This window comes from Lodderomyces beijingensis (assembly GCF_963989305.1).
Source record: "Lodderomyces beijingensis strain CBS 14171 genome assembly, chromosome: 1".
Lineage (NCBI taxonomy): Eukaryota > Fungi > Ascomycota > Pichiomycetes > Serinales > Debaryomycetaceae > Lodderomyces > Lodderomyces beijingensis.
In genome coordinates this window covers 1,901,716-1,917,319 of record NC_089970.1, presented here as the reverse complement: position 1 = coordinate 1,917,319, position 15,604 = coordinate 1,901,716, and the positions used below count along the sequence as shown (strand labels likewise).

The 15,604-nt window shown below is 42.7% G+C and overlaps 5 protein-coding genes across 5 annotated transcripts; 1 reads left to right on the top strand and 4 right to left on the bottom strand. All coding sequences in view use genetic code 12, as the record gives it.

Moving 5' to 3' along the window:
* Positions 1 to 30: 30 nt before the first annotated feature.
* LODBEIA_P07770 (uncharacterized protein) lies at positions 31 to 5,709 on the bottom strand (the record flags this gene model as incomplete). Its single annotated transcript, XM_066976734.1, has 1 exon — positions 31 to 5,709. The coding sequence occupies one exon, from the start codon at positions 5,707 to 5,709 to the stop codon at positions 31 to 33; it is 5,679 nt and encodes a 1,892-aa protein (XP_066827715.1).
* A 921-nt stretch (positions 5,710 to 6,630) lies between these two features.
* Positions 6,631 to 8,712, bottom strand: LODBEIA_P07760 (uncharacterized protein; the record flags this gene model as incomplete). The annotated part of the gene is made up of 1 exon (XM_066976733.1): positions 6,631 to 8,712. One exon carries the CDS (start codon positions 8,710 to 8,712, stop codon positions 6,631 to 6,633), a length of 2,082 nt encoding a protein of 693 aa, XP_066827714.1.
* Positions 8,713 to 9,740: 1,028 nt separating this feature from the next.
* Positions 9,741 to 11,609, top strand: LODBEIA_P07750 (uncharacterized protein; the record flags this gene model as incomplete). Its single annotated transcript, XM_066976732.1, has 1 exon — positions 9,741 to 11,609. The coding sequence occupies one exon, from the start codon at positions 9,741 to 9,743 to the stop codon at positions 11,607 to 11,609; it is 1,869 nt and encodes a 622-aa protein (XP_066827713.1).
* A 1,757-nt stretch (positions 11,610 to 13,366) lies between these two features.
* On the bottom strand, positions 13,367 to 13,495 carry LODBEIA_P07740 (uncharacterized protein; the record flags this gene model as incomplete). Its single annotated transcript, XM_066976731.1, has 1 exon — positions 13,367 to 13,495. One exon carries the CDS (start codon positions 13,493 to 13,495, stop codon positions 13,367 to 13,369), a length of 129 nt encoding a protein of 42 aa, XP_066827712.1.
* A 1,480-nt stretch (positions 13,496 to 14,975) lies between these two features.
* Positions 14,976 to 15,098, bottom strand: LODBEIA_P07730 (uncharacterized protein; the record flags this gene model as incomplete). Its single annotated transcript, XM_066976730.1, has 1 exon — positions 14,976 to 15,098. The coding sequence occupies one exon, from the start codon at positions 15,096 to 15,098 to the stop codon at positions 14,976 to 14,978; it is 123 nt and encodes a 40-aa protein (XP_066827711.1).
* Positions 15,099 to 15,604: the final 506 nt, after the last annotated feature.

The window sequence follows — 15,604 nt, the reverse complement described above, 5'->3', positions numbered from 1 at the left end:
TTAAACGTCAAGTATTTAGACAACACATCATCAGAGAGGGGTGGTATTACTAGCTATTTTCTTTCGCAACCTCTCTTGCCTATATTTTTGCGCAGCACTCAATGATTCCTCAGAGGAGTCCTCATGAGCACCGCGTAGTTCTTGCAACAAATTTTTGGCACGCGAGCCGCCATTTTCCGAACCACCCCTCGATTCATCTAGCGTCTCATTTGTAATGGACGAATCCGAATCTGAATCCGCATTTTTCGATTCACTATCGTCGTTTTTATTACTGCTTGGTGATGCATTAGCGAATTTCCGTTGATTTTCCAACAATTGTCTTCTCATTATCGCTTTCCTACGTGCTGACGTTGGCTCACCACGTGCGGGACCCGCTGCTTTCAATTTCTCCAACAACGAGTCCATGACACCTTCTCCATTCTCATCGACGTCGTCGTCGTTGACGTCTTCGCCGCCGTAATTACTTCCCGAGGCATTTGAATTATCACCATCTTGACCCAGTTTCTTTGACGTGTCGAGCATCTTCTTTCTTTGCTGATAGATTCTAATCTCCTCTTCGCGTTTGAGATTTTCGCTTTGCGCCTTTTTAAACTCTTTCATAAAGTTTGTGAATTTGCTGATAAATGAGTTTTTCACAAATTGGTCGGTTGGATCCTCACCAAAATAAATCATCAAGTCATCAAACTGTTTGATGGTGAAGTTTGCTTGGTCGAGAAGCAACCCCGCTTTTCTATTGGCTCGTGGCAAGACTGGGTGGACAACTTTCAAAACACGGTCCAGCGGGTGGAATTTCCCAACATCGGAAAGGTTACCTATATCAATAGAGGATTGCACGTTTTTAACATTCTGAGCGTACTCTTTGCAGTCGGTGTAGATGTTCTCTATGGAAAACTTGGCAATATCGTTGCAAGTGGATAAGTCCTGCAAAAAGGCCAAGATTTCAGGATACTGAGTTCGAATAAGTTTCTCAACAAAGTGCAAAAAAGTCATGGTGTTTTTGTCATCCTTCATGAAACTCAACCTTTGCAACGAGCTCAATTTGAAACCCTTGGCTTGTTTAGTGGCGTCGTTCATGTAGTTTCCCACAGTCAAGATTATTTCAAAAACAGCCTTCAAATTGGTTGAGTTTTTAATGCTATCAACCGCTTCGTCAATAGCATGAAGCTTTGCAACAAGATCGTCATAGTCTTTTTCGAAATGAGAAATCATGGTCAACGCCCGTGTTCTCGATTTCCAATAGTGCAGCAAGTTATAAATCAACTCCAAGTATATACGGTCCGGCCGCTGAAGTTCTGAAGGATCCTTATCGGGTTTGGAAATCTCCTCCGACTTGTAGTCTGTCGAGTATGGTTCAAAGTTCTTGGCCAACGAGTTTGTAACCTCAGCAATGTCGGGTTTCCCGAAAAATTCCAAAACGGCGGAATTCGAGATAATGTCCTTATCGCATCGCAACACTTTGACAACAAACTCTTCCTCAGATAACGAGCTGAACATATGGAGATTGATACTAAACTGCTGAGCTAGGTCACGACTCAAATACGAAACCTTGTCTACATCTTCTTTCTTCTTTGACGCCAACTTTTTAATTTCCTTTGCAGCAAAAATGACCTCAATTTCATCGAATATGCCCTTTGACAACAATTCTTTGGCGATAGTGTTGGAATTTGGTTCTTTCCAGAATGAGTTGGCAGCTTCATTGTGATCGATTTTTTCCCAATGCAATTGTTTTAATTTTTTCTTGGGCCTTGGAGTGCCATCAAATTGGGGGCTTTTGACCAAATCGGGGGATAAAAAGGCTGGCATTCGGGGTGTAGAACCTGCTGATGGAAGTGGTGGTGGGGGAGGAGGGGGCATCGATGCACCATTGGTTGTGAAAGGTGGAGGTGGCGGTGGTGGTGGCGGTGGTACTGTCCCTGGAGAGCCGACCATTGGAGGAGGTGGAGGAGGTGGAGGTGGGGGTGGCGGGGGCGGCGGAGGTGGAGGAGCAGGTGCAGGTGCTGTTGCAGGTGAAGGTGCTGTTGCAGGTGCAGAAGAAATAGACCCTTTGAGACTCTTTGCTTCGCTGGTCTCCACAGAATCCTCATTTTTTTTCAGCTCATCTTTTGTCTCCTCTTTAGTATCAATTTTTGCAGTTGCTGGCTGCTCGCTAATGGGCTCTGCTTTGGGAACTTTGCTGCTTAATTCGTTCAAAAACTTTGGTTCAAAGCGTGCTCTCTGGATGGGCTTCACTTCTTGTTTCAGTCCTTGAGTTGATGAGTGTACATCGGTCTCCAGAGGCTTGACCTGCCCCTGGGCATACTTGCTCTCAAGGCGATCAATTACCGAGCTTCGAGCTGATCTAGACTTTGCTGGCAGTTTCTGCGACGACTTTTGCACCGCCGCCAATTGTTTTCTCAATTCGTCGCGGATCTTTTCTGCTTCCAACAACACTTCCTTGGTTTTACCACGTATTGACTCGTCAACTCCATCCATTGGAGCAAAGGAAAACTGATTCTCTTCTTCTTGCATGCTGAAATCGATATTGAAATCTCGGAAATTGTTCTCCAATTCCCGGAGCCTCTCCATTGCCAAATACTTTTGCTTGTGGAGCATGGAATTGCTGTTGTACTTCAAGATGTCGTTTGACTCGCCCTGGAGACTGGCTAATTTCTTCCTCAATCTGTCGAGTTTTGTCAAATCATCGCGGCGGAGTGCACGCCTGGGTCCAGGCGACGGAGGCGTAACAGGGAGTTCGCTTTCTGGTTCTGGTTCTGAGTCTGATTCCGACGACAAACTTTCCAACAACTCTGGCTCGGAAGTGAATGTGCCTTCTTGATCTTGTGGTTCAATATAATTTTCAAACTCAGTCATTTCCAATTCCCGGGCCATATTTTCTATATCGCCCATTTGATCTCTTAACTTGCGTAACCGTCGCAGAGGTTCGACTTGAGCGCCCAATTGCTTATTGTCTAAGCGAGATTCGGCTCTTCGGCGATGAATCTGTTTCCGCAAACGTTCGGCCAACTCGGCATTTGATGTAGAAAGCGAAACGGTGGTTCTAGCCCTTTGTTTCCTCAACTTATTAGTTTCAATATCATCATCATCATCCTCGTTGTTATTGTTGTTGGTATTATTACTGCTGTTCAAATGGATTAGAAACTCTCTCATTTGCAATTCCTGCTCTTGTTTCACTGTCAGCAACTCTAATTTCAACCTGTTTATCTCCTCATTCTTTGCTTTATCTGAGATTCTAAATCTTTCAAGCACCAAATCACGCTCTTTAAGGTCATTGGTCAATCCATCAACTAAACCATCAGCGCCCCTAGCCAATTTCTTGGACATGTCATCTCGCTCGGCAGTTGCCTCTTCTACAACTTTTTTATAATACTTGACTTCCTCCAACGCCCTCCGGTATTGATCATCAGTGCTCAAGTTCGAGCTAAGCTTATTGATGGCGATGTTAATTGCCGTGTTTTCATCACTTGTTTGCACCGAGGAGAGATTCTGCACGATACCGTCGAGTATTCGTAGGCCATTGCCTAGCTCGCGCTGGTCGTTTCGTCGTTCACTTTGGAATAGATATAGATGCTGGATGGTGCTGAGAAAGCTGTCCTGCATATCTGAATCCTTAAAGTTGGTATACAACGACTTTATCAAATCAACAGGATCATTGAAATTGACATTTTCATCAATGTTTTGGCTGAATTTCATCTCTTCTTCATCTGCATTGGCCAAGTCATAGTACTGGTCCATGAGAAGCAGCAAAGATTCATGTCTCAAGTCTTGAAACTTTTTGAATAATCTGTTCAACCCTGCAGCCTTGAATTGAGAACGCAAGTGCATCCTCACTCTGTAATCGGCACCATTTTTGATGATAACGGATATCAATAATATGGTCGAGGAGCAATAATCGGGGAAATGGTTTTCCTTGGGTGTTGTACCTGCGGGTTGGGACCGCAACTCCTCGCGCTCGCCAACGTTGGAGTTGAATTTGCCCTTTGCATCAACTGTTCTTTCAACCAAGCCAATCCAAACGGCAAATCTTCTGCTTCCACTAACAGGGGGTGGTTTCCGAACCAAGCTTCTCTTCTTTGTTGCATTTTCCTCGTCAAAATCTTCAAAGTCAAATCTCACTTTATCATTGAGTGAATCAATTGCTTTTAAAACTTTGTGATATCTACCACTATCAGATGAATTATAACTTATAAGGAATGTCAAGGCATCGGTTGCCAACTTCCTTGTCAATAACCTTGGCGATAAAAGACATCCACTAACAGCAGTAACAAATCTATCGACATCGGTTCTTGCTCTTTCTGCTCCCAATTTTTGATTTAAAACACATCGAAGACATCTCATTATATAGTTTTCCTCGTCAAATCTTTCGTCTTCAATATCCAGGATACCCTTTTGGGCCATATCTTCGTGTAGCTTCTGTAACGTTGAAGCCAATAATGCATCACCTTGGCAATCATAAACGAATTCCCTAACCCAATCAATGGGTTCACTTCGTAGTTGGACCCATAATTCGTTCAACTGTTGTTTTGTTATGCTCTTCAGTAATAATAGTTGAATGTAGTTTGTTGGAGTCAAAGTGTGCAACTCGCTACTTTGTTGTCTAATCTGTCGTTCATTTTCTGCTCTTTGAGATTGAGCAATCATCATCCATTTTCTATCGGTATCGTAGTTTAACAAATCTCTTGCTGCTTGTGGTGGTAAACTCTTGAAATTTATTTTTTCCAACAATTCTTTAAATAATCGATCGATTTCTAGCGCCGAACTTGGTTTTTCCAAGATTAATTCTCTTGGTTGTTGATCACCTGAGAATGAAGTTCTTGATGATTTGGTGATTGAATTGATGGACAAGTTAGTCGCTTTCCGACTAAGCGCTGTCAGGGGAAGATATGCCGCTGTAAATTGAGGTGGCGGTGGTGGTGGCGGCTGTTGTGGATGTTGTCGACTATTTAGTGAAGATGGCGCATCTGCAGCTTTGTTTGAACCAATAGATGTGATACTATACGTCGATGATTTCCTAGTATACGGTGATTGGTATGCTGGGTTGTAATTCAACAGAGCTGACCTAGCACCCCCATATGGCAGTTGCAAATGCAGCTGCAGTTCCAATTGTTGTTGTTGCTGCTGCTGTTGCTGCTGATGATGATGATGATTTGGAAGAGACTGAGACTGGGGCTGATTAAGTAGCAGCATCAGCAGCAGCAGATGTAACAGCAGCGGTATGTGGTGCAGCTGTTGATCTGAAAGGTGCTGCTGCTGTTGCTGTAGCTGTTGAATAGAAGGTTGCATATTCTGCGTCAGTCGGCGACTATGAGATGATACTTGCGTTCCACCCGACATGATACTCGCCGAATCGTTGGAAGACAAATCCGATAGACTTTCGTTACGGTGTTGTCGGCCACTATCTCTATCCCTCTCTCTATCCCTTTCTCTATCCTTGTCCTTGCTTCGTCTTATGCTAAAAATTGAATTCGATGATTTTCTATGCGAATGGTGGCTATTACCGTGCGTGTTGTCGTCATGTGCTGTTGTTGATGAAGATACGGGTGACAGGCCTGGTGTTGTGGACGAATAAGGCTGGGACCTTATAAGCTCGTCGTTGTTATCGTGGTTGAAACGGCTTGCGGTAGTTGAATTGTACGGGTTTTGAGGTGGCGTGGAAGTAGCACCAGTATTATTATCACCAACAGAACCCGACTCAACTGGTCGCCTCCTCATTTCAAATATTTCTGAAGCACTTGAAACACTCCTGACGCAGTAATCGCCAATACTAGTGGGTCTGCTTGTTACTCTAAAAAAACAAAAAAAACCGGAGTATATGTATCAAATGAATGGTTTGAACTGAGTAAAAGGAATGTTTCCAAAGTCTATGACTAGTTGGGGACAAAAAACCACTTTCTCTATATCTAAACGAAAATGGTTGTTTGGCCCTCTTGTGGGAAGACTCGCTCGTGTGTGCTTCCGATCAACTCACCAATCAACTATATATACACAGAATACACCTTGTCAAGCAGTCACTCAGTCACTCAGTCAGTCAGACGATGAGTCGGTGTCGGTTATAAGTTCTCACTCTGACACCCGCAACAACAACAACAGTAACTGCTGCCACTTTCATTGTCAAATGTGTTGTAAAAAAATGTATCGGCGAGAACGTGAAACTTTTGTCTCTTATTTTCTACCCGCATTATGGAACCAACGTATCAGCATCATCATCATCGTGTGTTCCGTAGTTCACCACACTAGTACGTCCCAGGTGGACGAAGAGATTGGCTAGAGATGTAGCTTCATTTCACAAGTTACAAGACGTAGTCCGTACTCAGCTTCGGAACTTTTCCGCTCTTTTAAGATGGTAACCATGCAAGGTTAGCGAGTGAGTAAACGAGTGAATCCCTTCTCCAACGCTTTGGTAAGATGTTCCCGTGTATTGGGGTGGATAAGGAGCAATTACTACTTCCCGCAATCCAACTTTATTGGCAAAATGTGTCAAACGTTTTCCATCTCGTGGTTTACGACGCGTCATAGAGATGGAACAGATGAAGGAGACTCTTCATGGATGTAGTTATGAGTATGGCATTATTGTTCAAACATCTGCATTTTCAAATCCTATTAAAAAAAAAAAAAAAAAACCCCAAATCAAAATCACTCTTTCAAGTTCTCCGCCAACATTTCCAAAGTCTGATTCAAATCTTTATCTATCTTCATCTTGAATTCCTTCGTTTGAGATTTCCTTCTCTGTAGACCCGGGTCATTTCCTTGTGGCTGGCTTCTCGATGATGATGACTTACTAGACGAATGTTTCAGTTCTTGTGATTCCGACACTGCCAGGGAATATTCTGATCTATCGCTGATGGACTTTTCGTCGTTGTTGTTCTCTAGCAGTTTATTACTCGACGCTGCCTCGGGTTCTTCTTGGGCATCTCCGCCCGATTGAGACCTTGTAGTGGCAGTCGTTGTGCCACTCGAATCAGCTTCTGGGGAGTTATTTGCATTTGCTGGTGGCGAGCTTTGCAAAGAAGGGGAATTCACAATGGCAGCGCCATTGGGGAATGGTCCCACGTTTGATTTATGGAAGTTCATCTCTTCTGTTGGATTCTCGATCTCGGCAGAGTGTCGAGGAGTTGTTGGTTTACTTGCACTATTGGTGAGGCTTTTCAAGTTTTGTCTCCTTGAGGGAGGTATCAAGTGTACAAACACGTCATGATTAATCTCATTTATGTTGATTTCATTGATTTGCTCGCCATTATCCCAAATTCCTAATCTGCCCCAGAATATCTTGAGTCTAACCAAGACAAGCATTAGATATATCTTGATCAATTTGGATTCCTCGTCAAGATCCAACTCAATTCCGTGCACATGCCCATTCATCAAATTGCTATCTGGTGCTGGTGAAGATCCAGCTGAATTCGTTGAAGCTCCAGTAGCACTTGTTGCTCCTGTTGTTGACGATGGTGCCATAGAATACGTAGGCATGGTCGGCGTAGACAGACTCGATGTTGATCTTTTGTAAAATGTCGAAGCTGCCGAAGCCACTGGGGCAAACTCATCAAATGATGAATTTTGCTGCAATTTAAACACATTTGACTTGATGAGCCTCAATTTTGCAAAAAACTCGCATAGGTTGCGCAACTTGATGACGCAGTAGCTGCACAATGGGTATTGAGCCACCAACGTCTCGTCAACTTCGTAGATCTTATAATGATGGAATCGGCATTGCTCGAAATTCTCGCCCCTAAATTCGCCACAAAAGCTGCAACTGTCGCGAATAGCCAACTGAAGCAACTCAGGGTTCGCCTTGCCCATTTTACCCTCTTTATACTCATGATACCCTTTGACAGGCTCAATAGACACTCTTCCTTCCACCAATGAAGTCCAAAAGTTTTTCCCCTTCTGCCATCGGTTTAGTATGCTGCTGGTTTGTGGAAGTGCAGGGATGTGGCCAATGGCATTTTCAACTTCCTCGCTCCACACACTTTTGAAATAGGCAAGGTTTTTCAAATGGATCAAGTCGAATTGGAAATCGGGTTTGATCAAGGCATACACAAACCCTTTAAAGTCCTTGTTATAGTTGTTCAAATCGAATCTGATGGCGGCAATTTGAGGCGAATATAAGCAATCCGACAACTGCTGCAACTTTAAGCTAGCGTCTTCGTCAACTCCAGTACCCGAGTCGCCTTCAGCAGAAGCGAAATACTCCATACTTCGGTCTCTCGGTGTGCTTAATCCAGTAGAATAATGCATCAAGCGCTGTTGATCTTCAATCTTGATGAACATCTGCTTCAAGTCCTGTAGTTGGTCCTGCAAATTACTAATAATGATGTTCTTTTCATCAATTTCTTCATAAAGCTTCCTATTCTTGACTTTGAAATTGTGCGTTTCCCGTGAAGCATTGGAGACCATGGTGTTTGCTTCGTCAAACAAGGAGGCCGTCAAGTCTTCGACTTCCACTCGAAGTTTCAGGTTTTCGGACTCGGCGATTTCCTTCTTGATGTTTGCGTCTTTGAACTCATCTTGAAGCTTGAGGTATTTGGGCAACACCAACCTGTAGTTTTCATCGCTTGTGGCCAAAAGCTTGTTCTTTTCTGTAAGGGCGAAAATCTGTTTGCGTAGTTGCAAATTGGTCTCTTCTAGTTCGACTTGCTTGTTCACCGCAGTGACAAGCCTTGTGGATAAGTTGCCAATCTCTTGAGCTAGTCTCGATTCGAAATCTTCAGCCGCTTCCATTGTCGCCAATGCCAAGTGGGGGTGTAAAAGTGCAATAAGCTCGAAGATATAAGCAAAACCAAAGAAGGCTGCAGCTGTTGTAGTTGTAGCCGAGGCTTTAGCAGTTTGTATTTGTAGTTGCAACTGAAACCGAAGTTGAAGTTGAAGTTGACACCACTTCAATTGAATTCTCGTACTCTCTTTCTCGCTAGTTGTGACGGTTTAAGCTGTTTTCGTCACGCTCTGTTCCCCCCCCCCCACGTTATCTGGCGAGCGCCAGTTGGTAGCGCGAGCCAGCGACCTTTGCTTTACGAAACAAGCCATTTTCATATTTTTCAGTCCTGTTTGGTCTTTCAACCACCACGGGTTAAAGCAGTCCTGACTCTTTTTTTTTTTGGCAACAGTAACAGCCTGCAAATGCATGTGGAAAGGCTTGCTGGGAAAGGGCTGAACTGGTCACTTATTTATATTATTATTTGTTTTTTGTTAGAACTCGCTTGCTGCAACTTCTAGACCCTTATCATGATTGACACGTTTGGTAGCGTTCACACTCACCCCCAACCCTCGTATTTCCAGCTCTTTACACCTGGGTCCAGGAGATTGAGAAGGAGGGCCAGCACGAGTTGGTGAAAGCGCCATCGTGGACAGCCTTTGTAAAACCTTATATTATGGAAGTTCTGGCTGCTGGGGCCGCGGGAAGGTGGGATTGTATTATTCATGATGAGGTAAAAAAACAAGCACAGACCAAACAAGAAGGAAAATGAGTAACTAACCGGCAAATGTTGCAACTCGTGCCGCCAGAAGTCTTTTCAAGTTCGTGCAGAGGATGCGGTATCATGGGAACGGGGGTTGGGTTGGCGTTGATGAAGATACTGGAGAGTTGTGTTGTTATCGAGTCCTGATGGTTCCACATATCAAGTCACGTGCTTCAATATCACTCCCCGCAATCATGTCTCGTTCCTAGGGTGGCAGCTCCACATAAGCTCCATCCAGGGTGAAACATTTACCCAAATGAATCAACATTAAGGACAGCAATTTAGGTGAAAAAAATGGACAAGGTGAGGTATTCCATTAATACTCCAATTGGATACAGTAAATCGCCAGTTCAACTATTAAGAAAGACGTTTCCGTACACGCCCAATTTGAGCGCGTCGTCGGCCATTGCAAACCATTCAGAGTTAAACGCTACAGATGTTGATCATGCCGCTGTGGTATTCAAACTTGAAAAGCTCCCGGTGGAAGTTCTTGAGCTAGTGGTTGCCCAGCTATCGCAATTCGACTGTTTGAGTCTCATGAGAGCAGGAAGCAAGAAAATCCTCGCGCTTTGCCAACATCGGCTTTACCGAAACCTTGAAATTGATACCAATTTCAACATATTCGATACAGAATTATCCACCGTCGATAAAACTTATATCAACAGCGCGTTCAATTTGAAGAAATTTTTAAACGTCTTCAACAAGTTGCCCGTTGTGCCGCACGTTTATTCATTCAAGTGCATAAATCTACCAGACTCGCTCAACATCTACGACCACGATTTGAACTCTTCCATCACTCGCTTGTTTACTCGACTTGAGCATTTGCAAACGTTGGTTTGGCTCAATGACAACTTTAGGCTAGATTACTTGTACAGCCTACCGGCAAAGGAGAAGGTTACAACCTTGATTTTAAACATCAAATTTAGCAACTACCCCAAGGAGTTGAACAACAATGGAAACGCAGGCGATCCGGGGTACAGAGCCGCGAACATAGCCGATGAAGATTTCTCGTCGTTGAAGTTTCCAAATTTAAAAAATTTCCAAATCAAGCCGTTTGTAAACTCGGCAAAGTTGTTGAAATTGGTTAACAATTTTTTGATCAATTCCAATGATGCGGCCCTTGTGAGTAACAACTTGGAGTCACTAGCTTTCACGGGGCTGCGGCAATTTATAAGCAACGGCAGGGTGGACCGAAGGGATAGCCAGTACGGCTGGGAGATTTACAACATCTTTAACAAGAGCCAGCTTGAGAGGTTGACCAATTTGACTTGCCTTTCACTTTCTGACCTACCATTCACGGACAAGGAAGGATTGAGTTTGAAAAAATATATTGATTTGTCAAAGTTGAAATTTTTGGAACTCAGAAGTGGTAAAGCTTGGGCAAGTAGTAGCAATGGAGGTGGTGGTCGACTCAAGAAAACTTTGATGTCAGTGATTACGCCATGTTTGCGTGATTTGCAGGAATTGTCGCTTCATGTACCGATGGAGCGGAAAGAGTTGTTGAATATAATTCAGTCTGTTCCGCTTTTGAAAAGCTTGGATTTGACTGTATATGTTGAGGATCCGTACGAGGACGATATTGATGATGTAGGTGGTAATACTGATGGGTATGGGTGGGACGCGGACAGTATTCCACTATTCATGGACAGTGTCACCGACGAGATCCAAAAGCGCCACAGACGCACCTTGATGAAATTGGCCATCAAAACCAACCCAACTTGTATGTTTGAAGGGGGAAAGGCTGGTCATGTGGAAACAATGCAAGAATTTTATGCCAATTTGCAAACTTTGAATTTATCAAGGTTGAGCATGGAAGCTTATCCTAATAATTCTGAGCCAGGGAGAGATTTTTTGGGTGAATTACTTGAAACTCAGAAAAATTTGGAGTTTTTAGAATTGAAAGGACCGGGACAAGGGTGGACTCCAAACTTGGGGTTGGGGATGGTGCATCCTACAGTATTTGATAAATGGTATAAAGTACAGCACGTTGCTCTTTATTATCTCAAGTTCAATGGCAACATAAAGTACATTAGCGTGGATAATGAATGTTTATTTCAAAACAACCTGACACTGGCGCTGGAATTGTCGGTGATGCCAAGAAACGATGGGCTACGAGGTTGGTTCCAACTGCAAGTTCGCTGTGAAGCTACCTTGGGTCAGTGATTCAATACACGTCGAAAAGGGAAAAGTAGAAAAAGAACGCGGTTTCGGGATCCTTCTGTCGGAGAAAACGAAATGAAAGAAGATCTGTTTATATACTTTCCGCGGTGTTTCTTGTAGTTTACATAGCATATGCAGCAGCGTTCTCTTGAGAAAGTTTCTACCAGTACGATTTTGAACCATCGAAACGAAAAACGTTCTCCCTGCCAGATCTCGAAAAAAAAAAAGGCCTCTGGGGCAAACGATCTTGAATAAACGCAAGTTTTTCTTTTTTTACGATCAATCAGTATCTGCATCCCCAGGTCCGAGTCAATATGAATATGGAGATACCCCAACTAAAAGCGCGGGTGGAGATTTTCCGATGAGTCAGTTGACACAAAAACGCCGTAATTCGAGGAAAAAAGAAATTTCGGAATAATCCACGAAAGCTCAACTCAATCTCATTCACCCTTCCCCCTTCCTTCGATTACAACAACGGTTGGGCGATTGCAACAAGAACGTGGCAATTGGGCGATGGGCCAGCTTGAGTCACAGTAGGCAAGCACTCGCAGCCCGCCTCTTTTCTCTCGTTGCTCGTTTCTTTTTCCGAACGCAACCCATAATTCTATTTTGCAATTGCTTTTGCAACATCGTTGACACAAAATCTACTTCTACACTATCGAAACATCAACCCTCGTATAAAAAAATTTTCTTTTTTTGCTTTTTATTACTCAGATTACTCACAGGTATAACCACTTTCAAACGGGCTATAAAGAAGCATGGGATCCCCTCCATTCCGTTTAATCTCGAGGATTGTTTTACTTGAATAGACAATCAACTCAACTTCAGTTTTGTTCTTTCAAGCCTAAACAAAACAAATCAACAAAAGTAAAAGAAAATGGTTCCAACTACTACTACTGGATTGACTGGTGCTGAGAAAGAAGCTCAAATAATGGCTGAAATTAGAGCCGGTGGCCAGAAATTTGAAAGCAAATTCGAAGGCTCATTCTTGGGTGAAATTTTTGGTTTTGCTATTAGAAAATGAGCAACTTGCAAGTGCACATTAATGATGAATGATGATGATGCTTTTTTATTTCGTTTTTCATTGAGGGGTTCTTTTTCCCCACCAGACGTGGGATATCCTCAATTCAATTCTGTTTCGTTTTTTAATTTTTTTGAGAAAAAGAAGGGGTTTGCTTATAGACTATAGACTGATTTGATAGAAAACTAATGCTTAATACTGTGGTTGGTTTTGAAAAAAATTTTTAATCTTTAATTGCGTAGGTGCTATGGTAGATTGCAGCTTTGCCGATATCATCGCTTGTCTTTGCCAACCTGGGTTTTGATCGCAGATGGTAGCATCGGAAAATCCTCGGATCCAAGTAATGAGGATAGGTCAAAATCAATAGGACCTCAAGGAATAGGTTTATCCATAAAATACTACTAGAGGAACAGCGATGTTTAAAATGATCGACGTTATTGACTGACGAGTAGGTCTATCTTCTGTTCTTAACTCCAAAAATTTTCATATCAATTGGAAGTGGAAGCAGAAACCGTGAAACGCAAAATTAGCAAGTAGGTTACAGAAAATTTTGCAGCCAACAGAGTCTAGTCCTAGAATGTATAGTACGAAGTAATAGAAATCGCATATATTCAATGATGTAAACTAAAGAGATGTTCCCTATCTTCAACAAACCGCCAACCTTTTTCATTTGCCTTCCCTCCCTCCCTCACCCCCGAAAGCAAAACTCTAAAGTCACAAATAATATCCTTGCGAAATCTTAAACGATGGTGCAACCGCCTGAAGCGTAACCGCCTCTGACTTTTCTGACCCAGTTGTCCTTAGCAGCATCAGCCTTGACAGTAGAAGCAGCGTTGTTAGCGTTGTTGTTTGATTGTTGAGCAGCCATCTTATTTTCGAGTTTGTTGTTTTGTTTTTGATTGATGGTCCAGAAGGAAAATTGGCAAGATTGGTTGAAATGTTATCACCTTTATATACTTCTCTCAAGTATGAGGTTGTTGGTGGTGATTACTGTCACTTTTGTTTTGGTTGATGGTTCCTTACATTGCGTGCAGCAAGATTTTAATGTAAATTTTAACAAGATCTCGTTTGAAGTTTGTACTATTTTTTTTGCAGCAATTCGCATCGCCTAATCGGGCCATGGCAATGGACTATGCTTATTTTCAACTCTTCGCCGCCATCTGCATCCAAATCTCAAATTATTTGAGAGCAGTGTTTAAGATGATTGTTTCAGAAGCTGTATGAGATGGAGAGTGCGTGGTACCTCTACAGGTTTGAGCTTCGTGGAAACGCAAGAGCGTAGGAAGAGGACAGTTGGCTATAACTAAGAAAAAAACATGGTGTTTGGGATTTTGCAACTTCTAAGCCGATAAAGAACAACCACGTCGAACGTGTTAGTGTCGACTTTCAATTTGGCAACTAAGCAAAACAAGATGGAGCCAAGCTTTCAACATCCTCGAGAGTTTGCTAATTCATTTGATTCAAGGAAGTTGTATCGCATTCTTGTCATGATCGTCCCTCTAGTCTAGCTTGTCCATCAACCCACGAGAAGCAGATGAACCCCAGTTTGCGTTGAAGTTTGATTTTCTTACTTTAAGCTGCATTCCATTCGTTCAAAAAAGAGAAGAAAAAAAGAAAAGGTGCAGTTTAAACAGGGTTTCGTCGCATCTTGTTGACTTTAGTTAGGTAAGGAAATGCGCAAATTTACTCAATTGGGCGATAGCAATGTCGACATTTTATTTCCACCCTCCACGTCGAATTTTCGCTGCCTTCACCATGTTTTTTTCGGATTTGAGAAGAAAACTGCCCTCAAGTTGATGCTGATGTGGGGGGTACGAGGTGTAATTTGTGAGTTTGTTGGCCACATGTTTTGAAAACAGGTCTTGCAACAAAATCGCTGTTACAAGTTAGGGTTGCAAAATTTACCGTTAATGGACGATGGAATGAGGTCTGTTCAATACGTGAAAAATTTTGCGACGAGCATACTGTGTTTCTGGCTGCTCCAGATTCTAAACCCTGCACTATCAAAGCCCGGACTAAAATAACTTCACTGGAAGATGAGTTTCCGTGCTCATGCATTCCCCACCACAGGTGTTTTTGGTGGTTATCAACAGAGACACGGGCACTACAGATCTCACCTCTCAACTAAAACTGAAACTTTTTCGAAAAACCTTCAAAGGCTATCCATTTGATCCTCTTGGATCCCCTTTTTGCCCTACAGAAAACCATTCGGATTTTAAAATAACAAAGCAAACTGTATTGAAGATCTACGTAGATTCGAAATAAAAATAAAAATTCTCTAAAATATCTAGCAATGGCAGGGGGCAGTAAACCGCGCCCTACTTGTCACTAGCCAAGTCTAGGTAGCCTTAGACAATAGTGCAACCACCTGAAGCGTAACCACCTCTGACTTTTCTGACCCAGTTGTCCTTACCAGCTTCAGTCTTAGCATCTCTAGTAGAAGCGTTGTTGTTAGATTGTTGAGCAGCCATTCTGTATTTGAATTTGCTGTTGTTGTTGTTGTTGTTGTTGTTGTTGTTGTTGTTGTTGTTGTTGTTGTTGTTAGTGATGAAATGCAAAAAGTCAATCTTGAGATGGAAAAGATGCCCCCTTTATATACTCTTATCTTGACACAACGTTTTGAGATATCTAGATGTAAAAATCTACATGAAAGCGGACTAAATGCAGCAGCACGTTTTTTGTCAACTTTACTGCATTGGGCCAGCGCAATGCACTCTCTTTATTCCAACTTGTTACTTGATCTTATATTATCATGAAACACAACTGTCCATTTGCATAACCAAGGAGACGTTTGAGTCAGGAACAGGTGTTTCAAAGACAAGGAGGGGGAAGTTGGGGGCATGAAGTCCATCCCGTATGCCGTCCCGATTCCAGTTCCAAAAGGTGTCTGCAAAAATTCAGGGGTGACAAATCTAGACCACGTAAGGCAACAGCATAAGTGCAACACAACAGAGAAAGAAAGAAAGTCCAGACAGTT